This window comes from Salmo salar, chromosome 03, assembly GCF_965601325.2.
Source record: "Salmo salar chromosome 03, fSalSal1, whole genome shotgun sequence".
In the NCBI taxonomy this organism is placed as follows: domain Eukaryota; kingdom Metazoa; phylum Chordata; class Actinopteri; order Salmoniformes; family Salmonidae; genus Salmo; species Salmo salar.
The window spans coordinates 83392949-83418997 of record NC_138293.1 but is presented as its reverse complement, the minus strand read 5'-3'; the positions used below and the strand labels follow the sequence as shown (position 1 = coordinate 83418997).

The window sequence follows — 26049 nt, the reverse complement described above, 5'->3', positions numbered from 1 at the left end:
TATCCTTTCTGCCCTTTGTGAGTGACGCATTCTTTGAACAGTCATGGTCTCCTGTATGGAACTGTTCTGGAACACAGGAACAACAGAACCTGATGAAATGGGGTGCCTTGGTTTGTTATGTACAGTATCTTCAAATGTTATCTTTTTAATTAACCTCTCACCGGAAATCCAATATAGCCTTTTGCTTTGTCACAAATGAATGGCCTCAAAGTTCGCAGGTTGACATTTTATTGTCATCAGTCTTGTCCTGGAGGCAGAACAGAGCGATTTCGCGAGCGAAAGGCTAGGGTTAGGTTTAAAATCTGATTTGTTCTCTGTGGCTGTACCAGCTAGTGACTACCCCACAGAGCTGCCTTCAGTACATGAGTCATCACAATAAATGCCAACCTGTTCGAAGTGCACGTGTGGCGTGGGCCTGTATTCATGGTCCTGATCTTGTATCAGGTTTGCCTTTTAGATCGTAATGAATAAGATATGGACAGTGAGGACCTGATCTTAGATCAGCACTCCTACTCACTGACGCGTTTTGAATACGTGCCCTGGTGGAAGCAGATTAAGTTATATCTGGGCATTCTCTGGCAGTGAAACTGGTGTGGCATGTTGTGTCTTGTAGACGTTTGAAGGCCACGATGCCTCTGTGCTGAAGCTCATCTTTGTGAGCAGAGGGACTCAGCTACTCACAAGGTACGACACACACTTTTGTGTTTTTTATCCTTCCATAATTCTTATGGTAGCATGCCAATATCACATCCCAAGCATTGGTTATACTGTTTTTTTCCCTTAAACCACATCTCTCTCTCCCACCCTCTCAATCTTTTGAGTCTCTCTTTCTCTTGCACTCGCCCCTCTCTCGCTCTCTTTCCCTTTTTTTTTCTCTCCGCCTGTGTCTCTCTTCTCTCTCTCTCTCTCTCTCTTCCCTCCTCTCTCTCTCTTCTCTCTCTCTTCCCTCCTCTCTCTCTTCTCTCTCTCTCTCTCTCTCTCTCTCTCTTCCCTCCTCTCTCTCTCTTCTCTCTCTCTCTCTTCCCTCCTCTCTCTCTCTTCTCTCTCTCTCTTCCCTCCTCTCTCTCCTCTCTCTCTCTTCCCTCCTCTCTCTCCTCTCTCTCTCTTCCCTCCTCTCTCTCTCTTCCCTCCTCTCTCTCTCTTCCCTCTTCTGTCTCTCTCTCTCTTCCCTCCAGTGGGTCAGATGGGCTGGTCAAGCTGTGGACCATCAAGACCAATGAGTGTGTGAAGACGCTGGATGCCCACCAGGACAAGGTGTGGGGTCTCCACGCCACCAGGAAGGACGACCGTGTTGTCACCGCCTCGGCCGACTCCAACATCACTGTGTGGACGGTTAGTACTGGCCCTAACCGACTAACGCTCACTAATTGATTGAGTTTGAATAATTAGAAATGCATGTAAAGCTCGTCCAGTTGGAAACCACGTTATGACCTGGTTAATATAGTACATATACTGTAAGTCAATTAATCCACCAACCAATCAGTCAGTCAGTCAGTCAGTCAAATCTATTTCAAAAGGCCTTTTTTCATCAACAGTTGTCACAAAATGCTTCAAAGTCTTGACATCTCCCACCAACACCTTTAGAAAGAGACGTACCTACCTGGGGTAGATCCATGAGGGACAAGGCCTTAGAAAGAGACGTACCTACCTGGGGTAGATCCATGAGGGACAAGGCCTTAGAAAGAGACGTACCTACCTGGGGTAGATCCATGAGGGACAAGGCCTTAGAAAGAGACGTACCTACCTGGGGTAGATCCATGAGGGACAAGGCCTTAGAAAGAGACGTACCTACCTGGGGTAGATCCGTGAGGGACAAGGCCTTAGAAAGAGACGTACCTACCTGGGGTAGATCCATGAGGGACAAGGCCTTGGGCAGGAGAGTAATGTAGTATGCAGAACTCAGGCTTGGGTAACTCCACCAGTACCGACACCATAGAAATAGAATTACTAGAAATGCTATTAGTCAGACTCTTACCTGTAAATTAGTAGATAACCAGCTGTATTGCCCCTATAAAAACTTGATAGGAGCATTGCCAGCTCCATTTCCTGTGTCCTGGCTGAGTCCAACAAGGTTCACACAAGGTGCTTAAAGTACTTAAATTTGGCAATCTGAAATTGAAGTACTGGAATACCTTCAAAATCTGACATTTTCTCAAGTTGGTACTGAAAGGAGAACAGAAAATGATCAAATATGTTAATATGAAAAATATTGGAAAAATGTATTGGTCTTGCAAATTAATTTCCAGGCAGACTACCGAGTTTTATTTCCTCACTTGTCTCGTGCTCTGGTTGCCAGGTGAGCTCGCTCATTCCACCCACACTGGGCGGCAGGTAGCCTAGTAGTTAGCGTTGAGCCAGTAACCGAAAGGTTGCAAGATCGAATCCCCGAGCTGACAAGGTAAAAATCTGTTGTTAGTTCCTGATCAAGGCAGTTAACCCGCTGTTCCTAGGCTGTCATTGAAAATAAGAATTTGTTCTTAACTGACTTGCCTAGTTAAATAAAGGTAAAATAAACACTGCCACTTAGCCAGGCAGGTACAGAACTGACTGATTAGGCGCCACCAAATGTCACATCGATAGCTAAAATGCCGGGCAAATGTAGATTCAACCCTGCCTGGCAAGATATTGACGTTTATGTCAGGGTTTTACCAGACCCAACCAGGGATGTAGTGGAGGGTAAACGCCGTTTATGCACCTTTTTTATTTGTGAAATAGCGTTTAATAACCTTTTTTTAAATGTAATTATCGTGAGAACGACTGGAATCATGAATGATTCATGTCTGCTCCCCCAGATTTGCCTTGTTAGCAGTGCATTCATTCATTACTCTGTCCAACGGGGAACACTACCCACGACGTAGCATAGGCCGAGAGGTGGAATCAACTACCTCAGCCCAGTCCTACAGTGGCAAGTAGCGGAGAGACACTACTGACAGTGGAAATTATTTTAACATCCCTCAACTCCTGCTGTGTCAACAGACACCCACCAAACAACCCCCCCTGACTTTCAGAGAATGAGTGTACAACTGGTAAATAGTCGCTGATACTTCAGTCAGATGTCTAGCTAGCTATGTAGCTCGAGGGCTCTGGCTGTTAGCCAGGTAGCTAGCTGGCTGGAAGGATGAAGTTAGAAGCTAACGTTGAACAGAGCCTGACCTCCAGCAGGAGTAGTTGACTGAAATGAACCTAGCTATAATCAAAAGATTGGCTACTATAAGTTGTCATAACAAAATGTTCTTTGTAGTGAGACGGTGGTGAGTCAGGCTGCAATGAAGGAGGCAAAGGAAATGCACAGAGGAAGCATTGAAGCAAGCAGGGAGTGAAGTGGTTCCCAAACTTGGGGTCCGGGACCCATGTGGGGTCCTCCAGAATTTTAATAGGGTCCCCTGAGAGAGTCTTTAATCTTATCAAACGCTAACTTTCTCTTCAGTCTATGTCATGGAAAGAGCTCATACCATTGCATTACTTCCTGTTAACCTCACAGTGAGTACCATGTCATTTCCAGGTATAACCCCCCTAGGCATTGGTGACAGGTTTCATGATGATGATTTGGAAGCATTGCCACCCAGCTGACCTCATGGCTGTGGTTACTCTACAGAAATTGTACCTTAAGGAAACATCAAATAAAAAGCTGGTGTGGCAATGATTGTGTGCTGTATCATGTGCTGTATCATGTGCTGTATCATGTGCTGTATCATGTGCTGTATCATGTGCTGTATGTTACCGCCACTTCATCTGATTCCTTGATGTTTAGGAGAAGACAACTCCTATTGTCACAGTAACTCCAGACATGACAACTACCTCTGTGCAGATGATGTATGATGTTTTAATTTCTGAATAATAGTGAAGGAATCAAACCACTGATGCCAGAGAGAGAAAGAGAGAGACAAAATATGACAATGACCATAGGAGTTGGCAGGTGTGTGTGCAAGCACGTGTTTGTGTGCGCGTGAGTGACCTCTGCATAAAGGAAGCAGCGTTCAGCTAAATCAAGGTCTTCATGCTGTCAGTATAACACCTCCATCTCCCAGGATGCAGTGGTAAATACTTGTCATGGAGATGGAGTCATCCATCCTTTTGTATGCTGCGTACCTGCCTGTATTATGAAAGATGGGAATGCAGCCTGTTACATAAGTGTGCCTCAAAGCTAATGAAACCAGGCCATGCCTCGTGTGCCACTTCATGCCAAGAACGATTCAGAAATGACACCTGACTGGATTTTGAACTTGGCCGTGATGTCCCTTGCGTTTCAGATCTTTTGAAAAGGATTAATGAAAGGTGTGAATACTGAGTTAATGTAAATTAGCTTAGGGAGTGTCTTGGTACTCTATTCCAACTACTGTCACACCCATCCTAGATCGGGTTGTTACGTTTTAAACTAGATGCTATATGTCTTTAAAACTGTGGGTATATTTGTATGGCAAATCTAGAACTGTTAGTCAGACAGTTATGTTGTTGTATAAATGGAATGAGTGACATGATAAATGTATTGTGTGTGCCTTTCCCCTGTAGGACGTGACAGAGGTGGAGCAGGCAGAGGAGCAGGCGAAGCAGGAAGACCAGATACTCAAGTGAGTTCACCTTCGATACTTATCAACTGGGCATTAAAACATCCTTCAATACAGATATCAACTGGGCATTAAAACATCCTTCAATACAGATATCAACTGGGTATTAAAACATCCTCCAGTACAGATATCAACTGGGCATTAAAACATCCTTCAATACAGATATCAACTGGGCATTAAAACATCCTTCAATACAGATATCAACTGGGTATTAAAACATCCTCCAGTACAGATATCAACTGGGCATTAAAACATCCTTAAATACAGATATCAACTGGGCATTAAAACATCCTTCAATACAAATATCAACTGGGCATTAAAACATCCTTCAATACAGATATCAACTGGGCATTAAAACATCCTTCAATACAGATATCAACTGGGCATTAAAACATCCTTCAATACAGATATCAACTGGGCATTAAAACATCCTTCAATACAGATATCAACTGGGCATTAAAACATCCTTCAATACAGATATCAACTGGGCATTAAAACATCCTTCAATACAGATATCAACTGGGCATTAAAACATCCTCCAGTACAGATATCAACTGGGCATTAAAACATCCTCCAGTACAGATATCAACTGGGCATTAAAACATCCTCCAGTACAGATATCAACTGGGCATTAAAACATCCTTCAGTACAGATATCAACTGGGCATTAAAACATCCTTCAATACAGATATCAACTGGGTATTAAAACATCCTTCAGTATAGATGGTTGTGGGTTGGATTTTTGCATGGGACATACAGTCTGCATGTATAGATTTTAAATGTAGGTGGTTCAGCAAATGCACTAAAATTCCAGTTCTTCAATGAGGACAATTTGGAACCTGAATTTGGTTTACTTTCAGTGGTCAGTTTAGGGTAAGTGGTTAATTTTAGTATCAGCGGTTCACTTTAGGGTCAGTGGTTAAACTAGGGTCATTGGTTTAGTTTCGGGTCGTGGTTGGTGAGGGGTTAGTATTCTGAGTTTAAACACTATGACCCACTTTATAGACCCAGCTCCTTCCAACAGCTGATAAATATCTACAGATCAAGGGTTTGTTAGACCAATGTTTGCCCACTGCCTAACCACACTAGAGGTCATGTTGGAAAGAAGTCCAGGTGGATAACGTGTTCTATTTACATACTTCTAATCACACACACACAGGCGGAGGTCCCGACATAGAAATGTTGTCTTCCCTTTGTCCCACCTGTTAGTGTTCCTTTTAAAAGTCACAACCTGTTATCTGGAACCATATGTAAGGATAACCACGGGGATTGATAAGACTGTCCACCCACCACTGGTTTTCATACACCATAGTGTGCCTCTGTGCATGGACCACCCAGCTGAGCTAATGGCTGCGGTAATTGTACCTCCGTCTTAAGGAAACAGCCCCCGGCTAAATAAAGAGCTGGTGTGTGACACTGAGCGTGTATTTTATCTTGCTTCTGAACGTCGCCGCCACTTCATCTGATTCCTTGACGTTTAGGTGAAGACAGCAACTCCTATGGACTGACCTCTGTGCAGATGATGTATGATGTTTTAATTTCTGAATAACAGTGAAGGAATCAAACCACTGATGCCAGAGAAAAACATAACAATTACCATAGGAGTTGTGAATGTGCGCTTTTGTGCGCATGTTTGAGCGTCTTTTCTGGGTCGTGTTTATTAGGACACGTTAACGTTTTAAGACATTTTGCAATGGGAAACAAAAATGTGCGCTTCTTATTGGAAAAATCCAGGTGGTCCCTCACTGTCTCAGTCCTGTTTTGTGCGTAATGAACGCAGCCCCAGTTTTTCTACGTTCAGATGTGGTGGTGTGTTGTTGTGTTGTGCAGGAAACAGGAGCTGTCTAACCTGCTTCATGAGAAGAAGTTCCTGAAGGCTCTGGGCCTGGCCATCTCCCTGGACCAGCCACACACTGTGCTCAAAGTCATTAAAGGTATCCTGTCCTCTCGCGCTTCTTCTATATCCTACTACACATCCATACACTCACACACCCTGCTCCACATCATCAGAGGTACATTTCTCTACCCTCCATCTCTAGTCTCTCACATGTTTTGTCCACACTGTACATACAGCATGTTGATCATCCCGATTCTTCCTCACATCTCCAGAAATAGCTGCTGGATTCCACATTGCTAATGTTGTCAGTCACCTTCCACCCTGTCACTACCTATTATCCTACTGTTTCCTTTGTAGTACTCCCTCAGTCCTCCAGGCACTAGTGTAGGCTAGACCTGTGGGAACTCTACATAACGAGGACTACATAGAGCAGCATTACTCAGTAACCAGTTCAGACTCTCTAAACCTCTCTGTCATTAAGTTAATGGATGACATGACCTGCATACAGACAGGCCCACTGACAGTCTGACACCAAGGCCTTAGAGGCAAATAGACTAAATGGACCAAATCACTCTACCCACATTCCAGGCCTTTATGTTCCCTACATGGACCTTCTTCTGAGCCAAAACATAGATAGTTATGCATAGGTGCACTTTAGTGTTTTTTTATCGAAACAAAGAAGATTGGAACATACTTGTTTTAGACATTCCTTGTATTGATCATGGATGAGATTGACTGGGTGGTGTTCATTAGGGCAAAACGTTGCACAACAAGAATTATATTATTTCTTATTTTACAAGTTACGATAGTACCAGCCCGTTTCGGACCATTTTCTTCCGTCTCGTGCCTATTGAACATGGCCTGAGAGAGATCAGGTTCAGAGTTAAATAAAGGTACAGTTTATAAACACAGGAGTGTTCACATACTCTGTGTTTAGGCATGTTGGTGTTGGGAACATCATGTGTATATAGTCAACACACTAGTGCAGCTCCAAAACATGTCCTCTTAACTATTTACAACACATTCTGTTTACCATATTGAAATTCTAACAATGTATAACATACATGTGTTAAATAGGCTTATTTAGGATAAGTCAAGGACTGAAGGATAATGGCTTTAAAAATGGCAGATATCTATCTATACACATTTTAAATTCATATGTAGTTAAAATGACTGCCTCAGCACTTCTAGTGTTAAAATCCATTAAAATAACTGGATGGGAGAGACTAGGGTTCCATGTTTGACCGTCAAGGATTGGTCAGAGGTCATTGTATTGGCATAACAATGGACCGTCATACTGACACTGGAGTGTCTAGAATGGGGTTGTAGACGGGATGGGTCACTTAGGTCATGATGATGCGTACTAGGCTGCATCCCAAATGGCACCATATTCGCTATCTAGTGCACTACTTTTGCTCCCCATAGAGCTCTGGTCAAAAGTAATGCAGTTTGTAGGGAAAGTTACAGTTATGTAAGTCTTTAATAGACTGGCCATTGAACTTAGGTTATGTATTGTGTGCCATGACACTGGTTATGTATGCAGGATCATAGGCTTCTATATCTGATGTGGGTTACTCTGTTTGTACTGTCTGTGACCTCGTGACTTTCCTGTGTGGCCTCTAGCGATCCGCCAGGGGGAAGATGGTGCTAAGCAGCTGGAGAAGACTGTGCTGAAGCTGCGCCAGGACCAGAAAGGTGAGATCAGAAAGGATTGGCATATACCTAGCTGGCCCCCAAAAAAACACTGTTTTTACTACGTTGCAGAACATTCTGAAAACGTTTTTTGCTTGGTGGGTATTCAATATAGTGATGGAGCCACCTGATAATGGCCTGTAATGGCCCGTGTATGGTAATGGCCCGTGATAAAGTCCCGTGTATGGTAATGGCCCGTGTATGGTAATGGTCCGTGTATGGTAATGGGCCGTGATAAAGTCCCGTGTATGGTAATGGCCCGTGTATGGTAATGGTCCGTGTATGGTAATGGCCTGTGATAAAGGTCTGTGTATGGTAATGGCCCGTGTATGGTAATGGTCCGTGATAAAGGCCTGTGTATGGTAATGGTCCGTGATAAAGGCCTGTGTATGGTAATGGTCCGTGATACAGGTCTGTGTATGGTAATGGTCCGTGATAATGGTCCGTGTATGGTAATGGTCCGTGATAAAGGTCCGTGTATGGTAATGGTCTGTGTATGGTAATGGTCCATGATAAAGGTCCGTGTATGGTAATGGTCTGTGTATGGTAATGGTCCGTGATACAGGTCTGTGTATGGTAATGGTCGGTGTATGGTAATGGTCCGTGATAAAGGTCTGTGTATGATAAATGCCCGTGTATGGTAATGGTCTGTGTATGGTAATGGTCTGTGTGTGGTAATGGTCCGTGATAAAGGTCTGTGTATGGTAATGGTCTGTGATAAAGGTCTGTGTATGGTAATGGTCCGTGATACAGGTCTGTGTATGGTAATGGTCTGTGTATGGTAATGGTCCGTGATACAGGTCTGTGTATGGTAATGGTCCGTGATACAGGTCTGTGTATGGTAATGGTCCGTGATACAGGTCTGTGTATGGTAATGGTCCGTGATAAAGGTCCGTGTATGCTAATGGTCTGTGTATGGTAATGGTCCGTGATACAGGTCTGTGTATGGTAATGGTCCGTGATAAAGGTCCGTGTATGGTAATGGTCCGTGATAAAGGTCCGTGTATGGTAATGGTCCGTGTATGGTAAAGGTCCGTGTATGGTAATGGTCCGTGATAAAGGTCTGTGTATGGTAATGGTCCGTGATAAAGGTCTGTGTATGGTAATGGTCCGTGATAAAGGTCCGTGTATGGTAATGGTCTGTGTATGGTAATGGTCCGTGATAAAGGTCCATGTATGGTAATAGCCGTGATACAGGTCTGTGTATGGTAATGGTCCGTGATAAAGGTCCGTGTATGGTAATGGTCTGTGTATGGTAATGGTCCGTGATAAAGGTCCATGTATGGTAATGGTCCGTGATACAGGTCTGTGTATGGTAATGGACTGTGATAAAGGTCTGTGTATGGTAATGGTCCGTGATAATGGTCCGTGTATGGTAATGGTCCGTGTATGGTAATGGTCCGTGTGGTCGGATGGTAATGGTCCGTGATAATGGTCCGTGTATGGTAATGGTCTGTGTATGGTAATGGTCCGGGGCGTGGATGGTACAGGGTCTGTGTATGGTAATGGTCCGTGATACAGGTCTGTGTATGGTAATGGTCCGTGATAAAGGTCCGTGTATGGTAATGGCCCGTGGGGCCGGTCGGTGTATGGTAATGGTCCGTGATAAAGGTCTGTGTATGGTAATGGTCCGTGATAAAGGTCTGTGTATGGTAATGGTCCGTGATAAAGGTCCGTGTATGGTAATGGCCCGTGTATGGTAATGGTCCGTGATACAGGTCCGTGTATGGTAATGGTCCGTGATAAAGGTCCGTGTATGGTAATGGCCCATGTATGGTAATGGTCCGTGATACAGGTCTGTGTATGGTAATGGTCCGTGATAAAGGTCTGTGTATGGTAATGGTCCGTGATAAAGGTCCGTGTATGGTAATGGCCCGTGATACAGGTCTGTGTATGGTAATGGTCTGTGATACAGGTCTGTGTATGGTAATGGTCTGTGATACAGGTCTGTGTATGGTAATGGTCTGTGATACAGGTCCGTGTATGGTAATGGTCTGTGATAAAGGTCCGTGTATGGTAATGGTCTGTGATAAAGGTCCGTGTATGGTAATGGTCCGTGATAAAGGTCTGTGTATGGTAATGGTCTGTGTAATCCTAACCCTGACTCTCTCTACTCTCCCCCCCCAAGAGTCTATGCTGCGCTACTGTGCTATGTGGAACACCAACGCCCGGAGCTGTCTGGACGCCCAGGCTGTGATCCAGGTGATGCTCACACACCTCTCCCCTGAAGAGCTGCTCCAGTACCAAGGAGCACGCGCACACCTGGAGGGACTCATACCTTACACTGGTGAGGTGGGGAGGAGTCCGAGTAGGGAGTGTGTGTGTGTGTGTGTGTGTGGGTGTGTGTGTGTGTGTGTGTGTGTGTGTGTGTGTGTGTGTGTGTGTGTGTGTGTGTGTGTGTGTGTGTGTGTGTGTGTGTGTGTGTGTGTGTGTGTGTGTGTGTGTGTGTGTGTGTTAGTCACATTGATGTATAGACTCACGCCAGACGTGGCCGCTACCTCTGTGCAGATGATGTATGATGTTTTAATTTCTGAATAATAGTGAAGGAATCAAACCACTGATGCCAGAGAAAGTGTCCGCTGATTGTGTGTATGATGGTGTCCGCTGATTGTGTGTGACGGTGTCCGCTGATTGTGTGGGACGGTGTCCGCTGATTGTGTGGGACGGTGTCCGCTGATTGTGTGGGACGGTGTCCGCTGATTGTGTGGGACGGTGTCCGCTGATTGTGTGGGACGGTGTCCGCTGATTGTGTGGGACGGTGTCCGCTGATTGTGTGTGCGCATCTTTACGTGTTTGTTGATACAGTTCCCTTGTTTGATTTGACCCTGTTCGTCCCCCCAGAGAGACACATGCAAAGGATAGGCCGTCTGCTGCAGGCCTCCATGTTCCTGGACTACATGTGGCAGAAGATGAGAGTGACAGGAGCTCCAGCCAGGTGAGGATGACCAGGGGAGGGCCTAAAACACAACACCCACCAATCACAATCCAGGGCTTATACTAACGCTACACGGCCTTGCCTAATGACTTTCAAATGTTTTTTCAAAGGCATTGCTTTTAGAAAGGTTCAGAATAAAAAACACATACATTTCATTGTTTTGAGTTTCTTTTAATAGGGATTGATAGCGATGACAGGATTTGCCCCTAAAACAGATTCTAACATACACTTAAGTGTGTTTCACTTAGTCTTCCATCAATATCATTGCTTTGACTGAAGTGGAAATTCGACTTAAAGTGAAGTGAAAGACATGTTCAGTTGTTTGATTTCATGTTTCCTTATAGCCTTGTAAGTAACTTCGCAGCAGGACACAGTCATCCGGCCTATCAGCGTTGACAGTATGCCACGTGAAGCATGGTATAGATCTAATCTGAGTCTAGAACAATGGCTGTTGTTGTTCATAGGAATAAATTTGGGCAAGAGAGATGACTTTCACATATCTGTGGTTTGAAACCAATACCTGTATAACCAAACTGTTTTTACTGTAAATACTATAGTAGACTTCATTCTGAAACCAGACACACACCCACATCGCTGCAGCTGTACATAGTCCATCTGTAAATTGCCCACCCAATCTACCTACCTCAACCCCTTACTGTTTTTATTTTATTTACTTTTCTGCTCTTTTGCACACCAGTATCTCTACATGCATATCTTCATATGCTCATTTATCACGCCAGTGTAAATCTGCTAAATTGTCATTATTTGCTCCTATGGCCTATTTATTGCCTACCTCCTCATGCCTTTTGCACACACTGTATATAGACTTTCTTTTTTTTCTACTGTATCATTGACTTGTTTATTGTGTTATTGGCTTGTTTGTTTACTCCATGTGTAACTCTGTGTTGTTGTCTGTGTCACACTGCTTTGCTTTATCTTGGCCAGGTCACAGTTGTAAATGAGAACTTGTTCTCAACTGGCCTACCTGGTTAAATAAAGGTGAAATAAATAAAATAAACATTCCCTCTCTATGGCTGCATCCCAAATTTCCTATATACAAGTGCACTGCTTTTCACTCGGGCTCTGGTCTAAAGTAGTGCACTACATAGGGAATATGGTGCCATTTGGGACACAGTTTATAAGCTTTGCCAGCACTGTAATGATGAATAACTAACTGATTGAGGAATGTTAACAGCGATAACCAGGTCCTGGGATCAGCAGGAGATCAATGAGAGGCTGTACAATCACATACTGTACCATGGAGAGTCAATTCCAATATGGTAAATCAACACTGAAACTTCTGGAAGAATGGGGCTGTAGGTCAGGTTTGAAGAATGATTATTTTAAGTCATTATCTAGAAATGAATTGTCATGGGTCAAGCATAAAGATAACGTCTTCTGCAGTACCCTAATGTATGATGTGATAGGAAGTATGCAGCAGAGCCTAATTCTTCAACATGGTCTTAAGACCCAATAAGAATCCAGCTGGACTCCAGCTTCAGGAAATACGACAGAGCAAACATGGGTCTGTGTGACACGTGAGTTATATGGATATTTGACCTCCTTTGTTGTTGGTTGCTGATGTGTGATGTCATATCCTTTTACAGTATGGACTCGCAGGATGAGGAGATGGACACCGCCTCTCTTCAGGTGCCACACTCCCTGTTCATGATTGACAAGCGACCAGGTGAGGGTGGAGATGGGACTAGGGAACAGGGGGATGGAGAGGAGAGATGGAATGAGGGAGAGGTGGAGGAGGATGGTGCTCTCGAGGAAGATACCAACTGCCCGGCCAACATGGAGGAGGAGGATGATGATGATGAAGTCAGTATCACCAGGAAAGCCTCAGTCAGGGGACAAAGGGAAGAAAAGGGACAGAATGGAAAAGAAAATGGCAACCATCACTCTGGCAGTGAGGAGAGTTCAGGAGAGGAGGACCGGGGAGACCAAACAGGCTAAGATGGCCAAGTGTCAGATCCTCCTGTCTGCAGCGTCCCTTCCACCCCTCCAGGCAATCATCAGCTGATGGCAGACTGTCTGACACCAAGCCCACTAAGGATACCTGGGTGTGAACCCGCGGGAGTCTCCTTCAGCATGGACCACTGCCTGGAGCAACAGTGTGGCTTTATAGACACTGACAGGGAAGCAGGTCCTGAACGACCTTTTATAATAAACTGGTTTTGAGGTCGATAGGCCTGGCTGGCAGCCTTTTTGAAAACCGTGTTGTTTTTCCCTGACCATGTTAGCTCATCAGGAAAAACTCTGGGTGCTAGTGGAAGCCTACTACTGGTACCTAGTGGAAGCCTGCTACTGGTACCTAGTGGAAGCCTACTACTGGTACCTAGTGGAAGCCTACTACTGGTACCTAGTGGAAGCCTGCTACTGGTACCTAGTGGAAGCCTGCTACTGGTACCTAGTGGAAGCCTGCTACTGGTACCTAGTGGAAGCCTGCTACTGGTACCTAGTGGAAGCCTGCTACTGGTACCTAGTGGAAGCCTGCTACTGGTACCTAGTGGAAGCCTGCTACTGGTACCTAGTGGAAGCCTGCTACTAGAGGTCAGGAATTGTCGAGGCTCTACCCGTAACTTCCTCCCCGTTCTTCTCAACAGAAACCAGTGCTTGTGAATTTTTATATTTTAACATTGTTGTGCAGTCCTGCTCTTCCACATAAACAACAACAAACGCCTCCTTTATGTAACAATATATTTTGTTTCATGATTACAAATGCATCTGGAATAAAATGTGTGCCATGTGGAAGTATTTGTGCTGTTTTTTTAATAAGTTCATATTCATTTGAAACATCAACCAATATGTTCATGTAAAAGAGTGTTTGAAGACTTGACTTATGAACTTATTTAACATAAGATTTCCATAGGAGTATAAACCATGACACAGGAAAGGGTGAACAGGTCAGGCCTACATTCCTTTGCCATATTAGACTGGTCCAGCCTGTTAAGCATATTGTCACCCTGTGTATCTGTCACATTTTTTAAAAGTCTGGGATCTCTGGTATAACCCAGTTGATTCAGGGAGAGCTCTAACAGTATAAGCCAGTGGATTCAGGGAGAGCTCTAACAGTATAAGCCAGTGGATTCAGGGAGAGCTCTAACAGTATAAGCCAGTGGATTCAGGGAGAGTTCTAACCATATAAACCAGTGGATTCAGGGAGAGCTCTAACCGTATAAACCAGTGGACTCAGGGAGAGCTCTAACAGTATAACCCAGTGGACTCAGGGAGAGCTCTAACAGTATAAACCAGTGGACTCAGGGAGAGCTCTAACAGTATAACCCAGTGGACTCGGGGAGAGCTCTAACAGTATAAACCAGTGGACTCAGGGAGAGCTCTAACAGTATAAGCCAGTGGATTCGGGGAGAGCTCTAACCGTATAAACCAGTGGACTCAGGGAGAGCTCTAACAGTATAAGCCAGTGGATTCGGGGAGAGCTCTAACAGTATAAACCAGTGGACTCAGGGAGAGCTCTAACAGTTTAAGCCAGTGGACTCAGGGAGAGCTCTAACAGTTTAAGCCAGTGGACTCAGGGAGAGCTCTAACAGTATAAACCAGTGGACTCAGGGAGAGCTCTAACAGTTTAAGCCAGTGGACTCAGGGAGAGCTCTAACAGTTTAAGCCAGTGGACTCAGGGAGAGCTCTAACAGTTTAAGCCAGTGGACTCAGTGAGAGCTCTAACAGTTTAAGCCAGTGGACTCAGGGAGAGCTCTAACAGTTTAAGCCAGTGGACTCAGGGAGAGCTCTAACAGTTTAAGCCAGTGGACTCAGGGAGAGCTCTAACAGTTTAAGCCAGTGGACTCAGTGAGAGCTCTAACAGTATAAGCCAGTGGACTCAGGGAGAGCTCTAACAGTATAAGCCAGTGGACTCAGGGAGAGCTCTAACAGTATAAGAGTACGATTCATAGTAAGCTAGTGGTGGATAGAAATGGTGACTCCAAGACAGAAGTTAGAAGTTATTGCTTTTTGCAGTACAATATGATATATTATCATCTATAGTTGCTAGTTATTTTAGTATAATAATGTATTAGAATGTGTTGCAGTTTGCAGTACAATATGAAATGGAATCAACCATAGTTGCTAATAACAGTTTTCCAGTATGGAAAAATAGAGATCTCTAGATTAAAAGGCCATACAGCAGAAACTATGAAAACACATTTTTGGATATAACAGAAGACACTAATTCATGACAATCACAGAATATTGTATTTTTTCTATCAAGCCTATCTAAATTGCTACTGAATGTTTATTCACAGAGGTGTATATTTTAATTATACCAGTATATGACCTGACTTTTCACATTTTTAAGTGAAGAGAAGTTATTCATTAAAACAGGAATGCAAATAAATGACAGTAAACCCCCAACCGTAATATTTGTTCATCCACAAAATAAATCCTGAATTAACAGACAGTATTAAAATAATGTCTACAATGCAGTTATCAGTATCCATCTGCAGGTGCATGGAAGTAGGCCTGACGAACAGAGCAAGAAGTAAACTTCCACATTAAAAAAATAAAGACTCAATATGTGACTCAGAGTATTACAGTAATGTATGATTCTTCCTCCCATATCACAACTCATGGTTACATGACCAGCCCCAAGGCAGTTAAACACTTGTAAACCATGTCACAGTGTAATCATATTCAGGTAACTTCATAATGGATAAATCCCACAGTCTGTCTTCTGGGCTTCTAGTACAGTGACTTTCTACACTTTCTGTGCTAAAGCCTTTGGATTCTTCCTGGAACCCATCAAGACACCACACCACATGTCCTGGCCACAACCCAGTCGTCACCCTCGGTTTTAAAAGGCTAAGGAGGAACTGGCTACCCATGACTCACCAGTGGGTCTGGACCCACCACCATTTTGGGTCAACACTGCTCCAATTTAGCGTCTCAGTATCACAGCAGGCGCTGGCGACAGCTTGGCTTTGGAGGCGTTCTTGCGCGTGACGGTAGTGCAGCGCGTCAGGATCTCCTGCGCCCTGGGCCTGGGGGGCACCTTGGGGGTGGTGGGGGCCATCTTGAACAGGTTTGGGTCAGATCTTCCGTGGACCATCCTCCCCTCCGACACGCCGCTGTCGGGGTGGAGGCGGTCGGCCACCATGGGCGGCGGTGTGCGGGCGCGCCGGAGATGCTCATCCATGTCAGCGCGGCTCAGGTTGAGTGACGAGCTGCAGGTCGACGAACTGAGGTCGTCACTGAAGCTGAAGTCGCTACCCTCGCTTCCCATGCTGCCCTCGCTTCCCATGCTTCCCATGCTGCCAGCGAGGCTGTGCTTGTGTCTATCCACCTCCACCATGACAGTAGGCGTTGGAGTGCCCTTGCTGGGGTATGCCAGGGCAGGGGTGGTGACCATCACAGGTGAAGGGCTAGGCCGAGGCACAGATAGAACATTAAAAGAATGAGACTTGAGCTTGTCGGTAGGCTTGAGCTGATTTGGTGTGGAAGGACGGCAGCCGGGCAGCTGCAGGAGGTTGCCTTGGGAACAGCTGCGCTCGTGGGAGTGTCCGGCCAGTGTGTGGTCAGAGCTGGAGCCGTGGACCTGCAGCTGGGCCAGGTTGAGAGCCGCCAGGCGGACACGAGGGTTGTTGTAGGGCTGCAGGTACATGGCAGGTCCATAGCCGGTCTTGCCATTGTATCTGTCAAGAGGAGAAAGAAGAAGTGAGAAATTGGAAACTGACATGAGTTTGGATTTCATATCAGAAATCCCAATGTTGTCAAAGCCTTGGGACAATATGTTATCCTAGGTAATGATAGACGACAAGTCTGTGGCCTTTGTACACATTTGTCTGTCTAGCTTTCACTTAAATTGACAAGTCAATGTCCGTGTCCGAAATCTGGCTTGGCTACTACTTACTAAAACTGCATACTGTGTACTAATCTTACTACATACTATTTTGAACGTACTGTTTAGTAATAAGGTATGCAGTAAAAAACAAATTCAGAACTTGAGATTATATCCCACTGGGCAAAAACTGATTGAATCAGTGTTGTTTCCATGTAATTCCACGTGATGACGTTCAATCAACATGGAAAACTGATTGGATTTGAAAAAAGTCAACGTAAGGGAATTTTGTCTTTTTTTCACCCAACATTTAACCATTTTTTGTTGAATTCACATTAGATGACAAATCAACCAAATGTAAATCAAAACTAGACGTTCAACTGACATCTGGAAGGTTCTATCTGCATTTTTGTCCAAATTTTATTATTGACATATCCTTATTCTGTACAATGTTCTATACCTATATACCCCCATTAATGTTGTGAAGTTCAAATGAATACAAGATCAAATTGCTAATACTATTCAAACAAATGAGGGTTCGGGACGTTAAAGCCAATTATCAAATAATATTTTTTCAGATAGAACCTTATTGGGTATTTGGACACGGCCATTGTCAAGAGAATCTTTGGATTTGATTCAGTGAAAAGATAACAGCTAAGTAATTCAGTCATCTGTCAACTTCCAAGGGGAAGCTACCAACTGTTTTCTAATGATAGGGGCAGAACACGCTGAGAGGATGTCTCAAAAGAGCATTGAGCAGACAATGGCTCAGCTATCTCTGGTATTGGGTTCTTCAGAATCAACTAATGATAACTTGTGATGTAGTGAGATAATTACAGCGTTGTTGTTTCCGCATGATATCTGATGGACGGGCAATGATACTCTGCATGCCTGTCTGCACCATGGCTTTCAATTCCCATTCACTTTCTATTCTCTCAATGCATCTGCTGTCATCTGACCATAGAATTAGTATGAGTTCTAATCATTTTGATTCCATGGTTCCGACAGTCTGGAAGTCATGCTTCTCTTTTACAGCTATAGCTACTGTATTCTCTCTGTTTAGTCAGATGGGTGTTGTTCAGTAACATACCTGATCAGCCACCAGCCATTGTCAGACTTCTGCAGGACTTCCACCACTGAGCCAATGTCCACAGACACCTCGTCTCCATTTGTGGCTTTGTAGCTTCTGACAGCACTGTACAGCACACCTATTTGTGGGCGATTCAGAATGTTAGGATAGGTGCAACATCAATATATGGCAATATACTGTCAGTGGTGGTCCCCACCTTGCAGTACATGCACAGTACAGTATTTGCAGTGTATATGTCTTGATGCTGGTGCATCAGCTATATGTGAATGTTTTATATATTTGTTGATGTGAACATTTTTGCAGACAGTACCCCTGATGATCCCCTCCCAGGCTATAGAAAACATAAATACATATGTGTAAGGGATAAGAGATGATAGTCTCTTACTTTCTCCATAGGACCCGTCACTATCGTCCTCCTCATCCCCCTCTACCTTCTCCAGGTATGGAGCAGGGAACCAGGCCATACGCTTGTCCTCATTCTCCACCAGCCACCAGCCTGGGAGCAGAGGGAGAGGGGTTAGACTGGTGATGGACATTTATGATCAGCTCTCTCAAACCCATTACATGTCACAGAATCAATACATTCATGCAGAGATTAAAAGTGATGCGATTTTACATGTCCATTACAAAGGAAAATACGTGGCATTATACTTTACGGAAGGCAAATCACAGCAGACGTTCTCTCACCTGCTTTGTCTTTGATGAGCACGTCCAAGTTTTCGTCCACGGCCACTTTGAACGGCCGGTTCTTGGTGTCTTTCGTCTCATAGGGTGCCATGCACCGGTATGCCTCTGTTACGAACGGCTGCGTAACATTGCCAATGTTGACACTCTTGTCATGTCCAGCGGAATCCTCTGAAGGCATGATCATGATACTGAGGAAGGAAGTCACATGGTAAATGTATGACTATTTATTGTACTGAATTAAATCACCAAAACATAACGGGACACTGGATTTGAAGTCGATCCATATGTGCGTAATACTGTGCGTAATGCTCAGGACACAGTGGTATTCCCTAAGCAATGTGCGTAATTCTCACTATAATCTACCTATTCTTGGCGAACTCTGGCTGTAGGTCTTGGTCTTTGGGGTGGAAGTACCGGATGAGTTCAGGACACTGTGAGACGCGCGGGTCACAGCTGAGGAGCTCGCTGCAGTATTTCTCCAAAAACTTGAGCTGGACCACCGACTTGCTTGGACCATTATTCTTTGTGTTTATCTTCATCCTCCAGTCTGATGAAGGAATATATGACGATGACTAATTATTACTTATTAATGATTTATTAGTTAATAAAGGATACAAATGATAGACATCAACCGGCAACGTGATATTAAAAGTAAAACATAGGCCTACCTCGAAATCTAGGAATAATTCTGTCAGATTTTTTAAGTGGGTTCGAAGGTGGGAATTTCTTCTTCATTTGTTCCTGTTTTGGATAAATAGTTTGGTATAAGTAAGAAAAGCATGGCTACATATTATATTTTGCATTTATGTAGCCTACATTAGATCAGACAATTTGAACTGTAGTTGATGATGTAACTTACATTAAGTGTCTTGAAGTCCTTGAAGGTTCTGTAAACAATGATGTCATTCTGATCTGACCAAAGCACCGATGTCATGTACATCTGGACATTTGAAATAAGTTATAAATATCAATTAAATCTTTGGTATAAATCATTGCTGCCAAATTCAAAAATAAATGTTTTAGTTAATTGGACTCACAAAACACAGCAAACAAGAATCAACAATTTTCGGGAAAGTATTAATTAACAGGCATAAAAAATAGTTGTACATCTCATGCAGAAATCTGGAGAAATATCCCATAACCACAGCAGTATTATTACATGCATCAAGTATCCATACTTTGCTTTTCTCCTTGTGCATCACTCCAATCAGTCGGACATTAACCGGATACCGTTGCTCCTCCATGTTTGTCAGTAAAAAGCCTAGATGCGTAAAGTCCTATGGAGATATGTATTCCTAACTAACTGATTGGAGCTCAAATGGTCAACAGGTTAATATCTCTCTCCGAGTAAGGCGTGGCGGTAGAGCAAACAAATAGGAGGACAATATTTGCGTCACGTGAGCTGCTCCCGCTGTAGTGGCGCAAGTGTGGGAAGTACACGGTTGTAACAAATGCGTCATCATTTCAGCGCAGTGATACCAATTTAGCAATTTTGTTGCTAGATTTAGAAACTTTTCAGAGTACCCTGGCAACTTTTTTTTCAAACAGCACCTAGCAACAAATTTAGGTACTTTAAAAAATGTATTTGGAACTTTTAGCAACTTTTGAAAAGTGACTCAAATGCTAAAATGCACTAATTTTCCTTCTAAATGACACAAAAACGATTTTCTCTGTCACATACTCAGTCACAACACACGTGCCTGGCTGCAATTGTGCATTGTGAGTGACGTCAGCAGCAGGCGCTCAGCTCGTGCACAGGCAGCAGCAGGCCAGCAGCAATTTCAGCAAATTAAAAATCATTGTTGGCTGACTGCAGCAGTAGTATGCGTTCGACGAGACAAACCCAATGAATATAGTTGGTCACAAATGTTTGATCTTGAACAGAACTTACAACATCAATCAACATGTCTCAATCAAAATTGTACAGCCAGAAGTACAGAAAAGAGTGGGAGTCTGTACCTGAACTTAAATTGTGGCTGAAGCCAGTAATTGGGGATGATTGACGGGCATACTGTGCATACTGCAAATCAGATATGCTTGCAAAAATGCTAAAACATTGTGCTACAGCAAAGCATATGAATAAATCAAAACCCCACAACGCAGTCTACATTACCACAGTTGGTTAAAAAAGTGGATAACTGCAAAAGCGCAGAAGCTACTATTTTTTATTTTATTTCTTTATTTCACCTTTATTTAACCAGGTAGGCTAGTTGAGAACAGGTTCTCATTTGCAACTGCGACCTGGCCAAGATAAAGCAAAGCAGTGTGACACATACAACAACACAGAGTTACACATGGAATAAACAAAACATACAGTCAATAATACAGTACAACAAAAAGAAAACAAAAAGTCTATATACAGTGAGTGCAAATTATGTAAGTTAAGGCAATAAATAGGCCATGGTGGCGAAGTAATTACAATATAGCAATTAAACACTGGAATGGTAGATGTGCTGAAGATGAATGTGCAAGTAGAGATACTGGGGTGCAAAGTGTCGGGTCGCGTCAATTCTAATCTGGTATTAGGATATAAACAAACCATGCAACTTAGTTTTGCAATGATTATTTAATTCATCTTTAAGTAAATAGAATGATAGTACAAATGGAAAATATGATGTTCGTATATACGGTCTCCCTGTAACACCACGCAGGGCAGACAGAGAAGAGAACGTCACATCCTTTGTTCTTCCTTATATACTCTGACAGAGATAGTTCCCGCTCATTGCTGGCCTGTCAGAGCGAGGATGAGCGTGGTTTAAACATCCTCATCCTATCGTCGGCGTGCAGGCTGGTCCTAGCCTCGTGACGCACTTCCTGTCGCCGGGTGTAGTTCTTGTCTTCAGCAGTTGACTTATCCGTAGTTTATATACTTAATATTGTAGTATAGCTTCCCCGGTATATTATATAGGTTATGCAAACAAATAGCCAGTTCAACCCTAACAAAAGGAGCAAGATAAATAAATAAATACAGTATGGGGATGAGGTAGGTAGATAGATGGGCTGTTTACAGATGGGCTATGTACAGGTGCAGTGATTTGTGAGCTGCTCTGACAGCTGGTGCTTAAAGCTAGTGAGGGAAATATGAGTCTCCAGCTTCAGAGATTTTTGCAGTTCGTTCCAGTCATTGGCAGCAGAGAACTGGAAGGAAAGACGACCAAAGGAGGAATTGGCTTTGGGGGTGACAAGTGAGATATACCTGCTGGAGCGCGTGCTACGAGTGGGTGCTGCTATGGTGACCAGTGAGCTGAGATAAGGCGGGGCTTTACCTAGCAGAGACTTGTAGATAACCTGTAGCCAGTGGGTTTGGCGACGAGTATGAAGCGAGGGCCAACCAACGAGAGCATACAGGTCGCAATGGTGGGTAGTGTATGGGGCTTTGGTGACAAAATGGATGGCACTGTGATAGACTGCATCCAGTTTGTTGAGTAGAGTGTTGGAGGCTATTTTATAGATGACATCACCAAATTCGAGGATCGGTAGGATGGTGAGTTTTACGAGGGTATGTTTGGCAGCATGAGTGAAGGATGCTTTGTTGCGAAATAGGAAGCCAATTCTAGATTTCATTTTGGATTGGAGATGCTTAATGTGAGTCTGGAAGAAAGGGTTTATAGTCTAACCAGACACCCAGGTATTTGTAGTTGTCCACGTATTCTAAGTCAGAGCCGTCCAGAGTAGTGATGCTGGACGGGCGAGCAGGTGCGGGCAGTGATCGATTGAATAGCATGCATTTAGTTTTACTTGCATTTAAGAGCAGTTGGAGGCCACGGAAGGAGAGTTGTATGGCATTGAAGCTCGTCTGGAGGTTAGTTAACACAGTGTCCAAAGAGGGGCCAGAAGTATACAGAATGGTGTCGTCTGCGTAGAGGTGGATCAGAGAATCACCACGAGCAAGAGCAACATCATCGATGTATACAATGAGGGGGATGACCGCGGCAGCTTTCCAATCTTTGGGAATCTCAGACGATACTATGGCAATGGCCACTGTAGAGCATTGTTCGCTGCCAGCATGCGACCATTTGGGTATGGCTTGCAAAGCTGCCTTTTCAGATTCTGTGGCAGCAACAAGCTTCCAAATGCACCGCACCAAGTGCACAGAAATGATTAGGGGAGTACTGGCTCCTTATTTTCTCAAAAGGGTAACATCAGATGTGGGGGATGAAAATTTCAGTCTCCTTTTGGATGAGTCCACTGATGTCGGTGTCTCGAAATACCTGTGTGTGGTGATTCGGTATTTCAGTGCTAAAACAAGAACCGTTGTGTCCACATTTCTCGGGCTGGTTGAATTGGAAGGGGACGATGCCAGGTCAATAGCAAAGGCGGTAGTTGTGTTTCTTGACAAGTGTAACCTTAAAAAAGAAAATCTTCAGGGTATTGGCACTGATAATGTGTCCGTGATGACTGGGGTGCACAACGGGGTGCACATGATTTTAAAGGACGAATGTGCATTGCCCAATTTGGTACTCATCCACTGTGTGTGCCAGTCTTTACAATTGGCTGTCTGTGCAGCATCCAAAGAAACCATCCCTAGGAGTGTTGAGTACTTAATCAGGGAAACTACAACTGGTTTTCGATTTCCATAAAACGGCGCGAGGCGTACAAAGCCGTGTATGCCACCATTAATTGTGGCCAGAAACCCCTGCAGATCACCAAAGTGTGTGCCACACGTTGGCTATCGATTGAGCCTGCATTAACTCGTATATTGAGCCAGTGGGAAGAACTGAAACTCCACTTTGAGTTGACCAAGGCCAGTGAGCATTGCTACATGGCGGATGTGCTCCATGCCATGTACATGGACAAGACCAACTATGTCTACCTGACATTCTTGAAATCAATCCTGTCTGACGTACAAGTTGCAGTGAAGTCATTTGAGGGAGAGCAAACAGATCCTGTCAAGCTTTTGGACAATCTGGTACACCTCTTAACATCAATTTGCAGCAGAGTAGTCAACCCTATGGCAAAAATTGATGTCCTGAAGGATGCCATTGATGGACATCTCAGTCCATCACCATACCTTCGGTACCTTTTCGAGAGCACGGTGTACGAACTCAGTCTTGCGCCAGAGGACAAAAAGGTCATTCGGAGACAGTGCATCAACTACATTGTTGCTTTAAGCAAGGAGCTGCAAGCAAGGCTCCCAGGCAACCTAGAAGCCTTGCGAAACATGGCCTTGTTCAGTGTTAAGGAAACGCTAAAGCACAATAAAGGCACCACTGAAATTATTAAATTAGCTGAGCTACTGGGATACCAGCCCCAAACAATTGATAAAATTGTTTCCCAGTGGAGAAACATCCATCTGTTTAGGTGGGACTCAACTGAAAATACAGTCGAGTCTTGGAGTGAAGTCAATAACTACACGGACTCTTCCGGGTCAAATCCATTTGAAGAACTGTGCAAAGCTCCACTCGCTGCCCTCTCCTTGCCACCCTCAAATGCGGAGGTTGAACGGCTGTTCAGCCAAATGAGTGTGGTCAAGTTAAGAAATAGCATGTCACTGCACACTCTCAACTCCATACTCCTGGTGCGGTATGGACTGAAGCTAGCTGGTGATACTTGATACCAGCATAAACTACCAAGTGAAGTTCTGCAGCAGTTTGGCACCACAGCAGCATACAGCTTTAAGGCCACTCCATCCTCTACTGCTGGTTCCAGCTCCGTGACAATGCAGTTGGACAGTGAAGATGAAGAGGATTTCCTTGCCAATCTATGAGTCATCGTAGAATGGATTTTCTGTAACTGGCGGAGACACACAGCTGATGGTGGCAGTGTGTACTGCAGTGTGTGCGAAAACAGTGGCAATATCTGGAAGAAACCATTGAGCAGCTAGCCAGCCAAGCAGCACAACAACCCGGAGAGAGCTGGAGAGAGATGCCTAGCGCTTACATCATTATTTGAGTTAAGTTGCTTGCTCAATAAGATAGCATACAGTGAGGGAAAAAAGTATTTGATCCCCTGCTGATTTTGTACGTTTGCCCACTGACAAAGAAATGATCAGTCTATAATTTTAATGGTAGGTTTATTTGAACAGTGAGAGACAGAATAACAACAAAAAAATCCAGAAAAACGCATGTCAAAAGGTTATGTAATGATTTGCATTTTAATGAGGGAAATAAGTATTTGACCCCTCTGCAAAACATGACTTAGTACTTGGTGGCAAAACCCTTGTTGGCAATCACAGAGGTCAGATGTTTCTTGTAGTTGGCCACCAGGTTTGCACACATCTCAGGAGGGATTTTGTCCCACTCCTCTTTGCAGATCTTCTTCAAGTCATTAAGGTTTCGAGGCTGACGTTTGGCAACTCAAACCTTCAGCTCCCTCCACAGATTTTCTATGGGATTAAGGTCTGGAGACTGGCTAGGCCACTCCAGGACCTTAATGTGCTTCTTCTTGAGCTACTCCTTTGTTGCCGTGTGTTTTGGGTCATTGTCATGCTGGAATACCCATCCACGACCCATTTTCAATGCCCTGGCTGAGGGAAGGAGGTTCTCACCCAAGATTTGACGGTACATGGCCTCGTCCATCGTCCCTTTGATGCGGTGAAGTTGTCCTGTCCCCTTAGCAGAAAAACACCCCCAAAGCATAATGTTTCCACCTCCATGTTTGACGGTGGGGATGGTGTTCTTGGGGTCATAGGCAGCATTCTTCCTCCTCCAAACACGGCGAGTTGAGTTGATGCCAAAGAGCTCCATTTTGGTCTCATCTGACCACAACACTTTCACCCAGTTGTCCTCTGAATCATTCAGATGTTCATTGGCAAACTTCAGACGGGCATGTATATGTGCTTTCTTGAGCAGGGGGACCTTGCGGGCGCTGCAGGATTTCAGTCCTTCACAGCGTAGTGTGTTACCAATTGTTTTCTTGGTGACTATGGTCCCAGCTGCCTTGAGATCATTGACAAGATCCTCCCGTGTAGTTCTGGGCTGATTCCTCACCGTTCTCATGATCATTGCAACTCCACGAGGTGAGATCTTGCATGGAGCCCCAGGCCGAGGGAGATTGACAGTTCTTTTGTGTTTCTTCCATTTGCGAATAATCGCACCAACTGTTGTCACCTTCTCACCAAGCTGCTTGGCGATGGTCTTGTAGCCCATTCCAGCCTTGTGTAGGTCTACAATCTTGTCCCTGACATCCTTGGAGACCTCTTTGGTCTTGGCCATGGTGGAGAGTTTGGAATCTGATTGATTGATTTTTTTCTGTGGACAGGTGTCTTTTATACAGGTAACAAACTGAGATTAGGAGCACTCCCTTTAAGAGTGTGCTCCTAATCTCAGCTCGTTACCTGTATAAAAGACACCTGGGAGACAGAAATCTTTCTGATTGAGAGGGGGTCAAATACTTATTTCCCTCATTAAAATGCAAATCAATTTATAACATTTTGGACATGCGTTTTTCTGGATTTTTTTGTTGTTATTCTGTCTCTCACTGTTCAAATAAACCTACCATTAAAATTATA

At 44.1% G+C, this 26049-nt stretch overlaps 2 protein-coding genes across 3 annotated transcripts in view; one reads left to right on the top strand and one right to left on the bottom strand.

Annotated features, from left to right (window-relative positions):
- The window catches only part of LOC106606613 (transducin beta-like protein 3), a 29588-nt gene extending 15803 nt beyond the window's left edge, over nucleotides 1-13785 (top strand). The window contains exons 16-24 of one of the 2 annotated variants that reach the window (XM_045715567.2): nucleotides 614-684; nucleotides 1176-1332; nucleotides 4510-4568; nucleotides 6395-6498; nucleotides 8025-8096; nucleotides 10222-10380; nucleotides 10935-11028; nucleotides 12224-12308; nucleotides 12636-12772. In XM_045715567.2, the coding sequence (XP_045571523.2) occupies nucleotides 614-684; nucleotides 1176-1332; nucleotides 4510-4568; nucleotides 6395-6498; nucleotides 8025-8096; nucleotides 10222-10380; nucleotides 10935-11028; nucleotides 12224-12260 (753 nt within the window). In that variant the 3' untranslated portion in view covers nucleotides 12261-12308; nucleotides 12636-12772. Of the gene's footprint in view, nucleotides 1-613; nucleotides 685-1175; nucleotides 1333-4509; nucleotides 4569-6394; nucleotides 6499-8024; nucleotides 8097-10221; nucleotides 10381-10934; nucleotides 11029-12223; nucleotides 12309-12635 lie in introns of both variants that reach the window. The other variant, XM_045715566.2, reaches the window with a different exon arrangement.
- A 1-nt stretch (nucleotide 13786) lies between these two features.
- LOC106601740 (NADPH oxidase organizer 1) lies at nucleotides 13787-19925 on the bottom strand. Its single transcript, XM_014194095.3, has 8 exons — nucleotides 19778-19925; nucleotides 19459-19539; nucleotides 19268-19340; nucleotides 18963-19146; nucleotides 18600-18787; nucleotides 18298-18408; nucleotides 17913-18030; nucleotides 13787-16676 (listed from the first exon to the last, which is right to left on the bottom strand). Exons 1-8 carry the CDS (start codon nucleotides 19841-19843, stop codon nucleotides 15923-15925), a joined length of 1575 nt encoding a protein of 524 aa, XP_014049570.1. The 5' UTR covers nucleotides 19844-19925; the 3' UTR covers nucleotides 13787-15922.
- Between the last annotated feature and the right edge of the window lie 6124 nt (nucleotides 19926-26049).

Excerpts from the sequence above, each read along its gene's own strand:
- LOC106601740 (XM_014194095.3), bottom strand. The coding sequence starts at position 19,843 with ATGGAGGAGCAACGGTATCCGGTTAATGTCCGACTGATTGGAGTGATG. Across the intron at positions 18,409-18,599 it reads GCTCATCAAAGACAAAGCAG|GCTGGTGGCTGGTGGAGAAT; the intron begins GTGAGAGAACGT and ends CTCTGCTCCCAG. Across the intron at positions 16,677-17,912 it reads AATGGCTGGTGGCTGATCAG|ATACAATGGCAAGACCGGCT; the intron begins GTATGTTACTGA and ends TCCTCTTGACAG.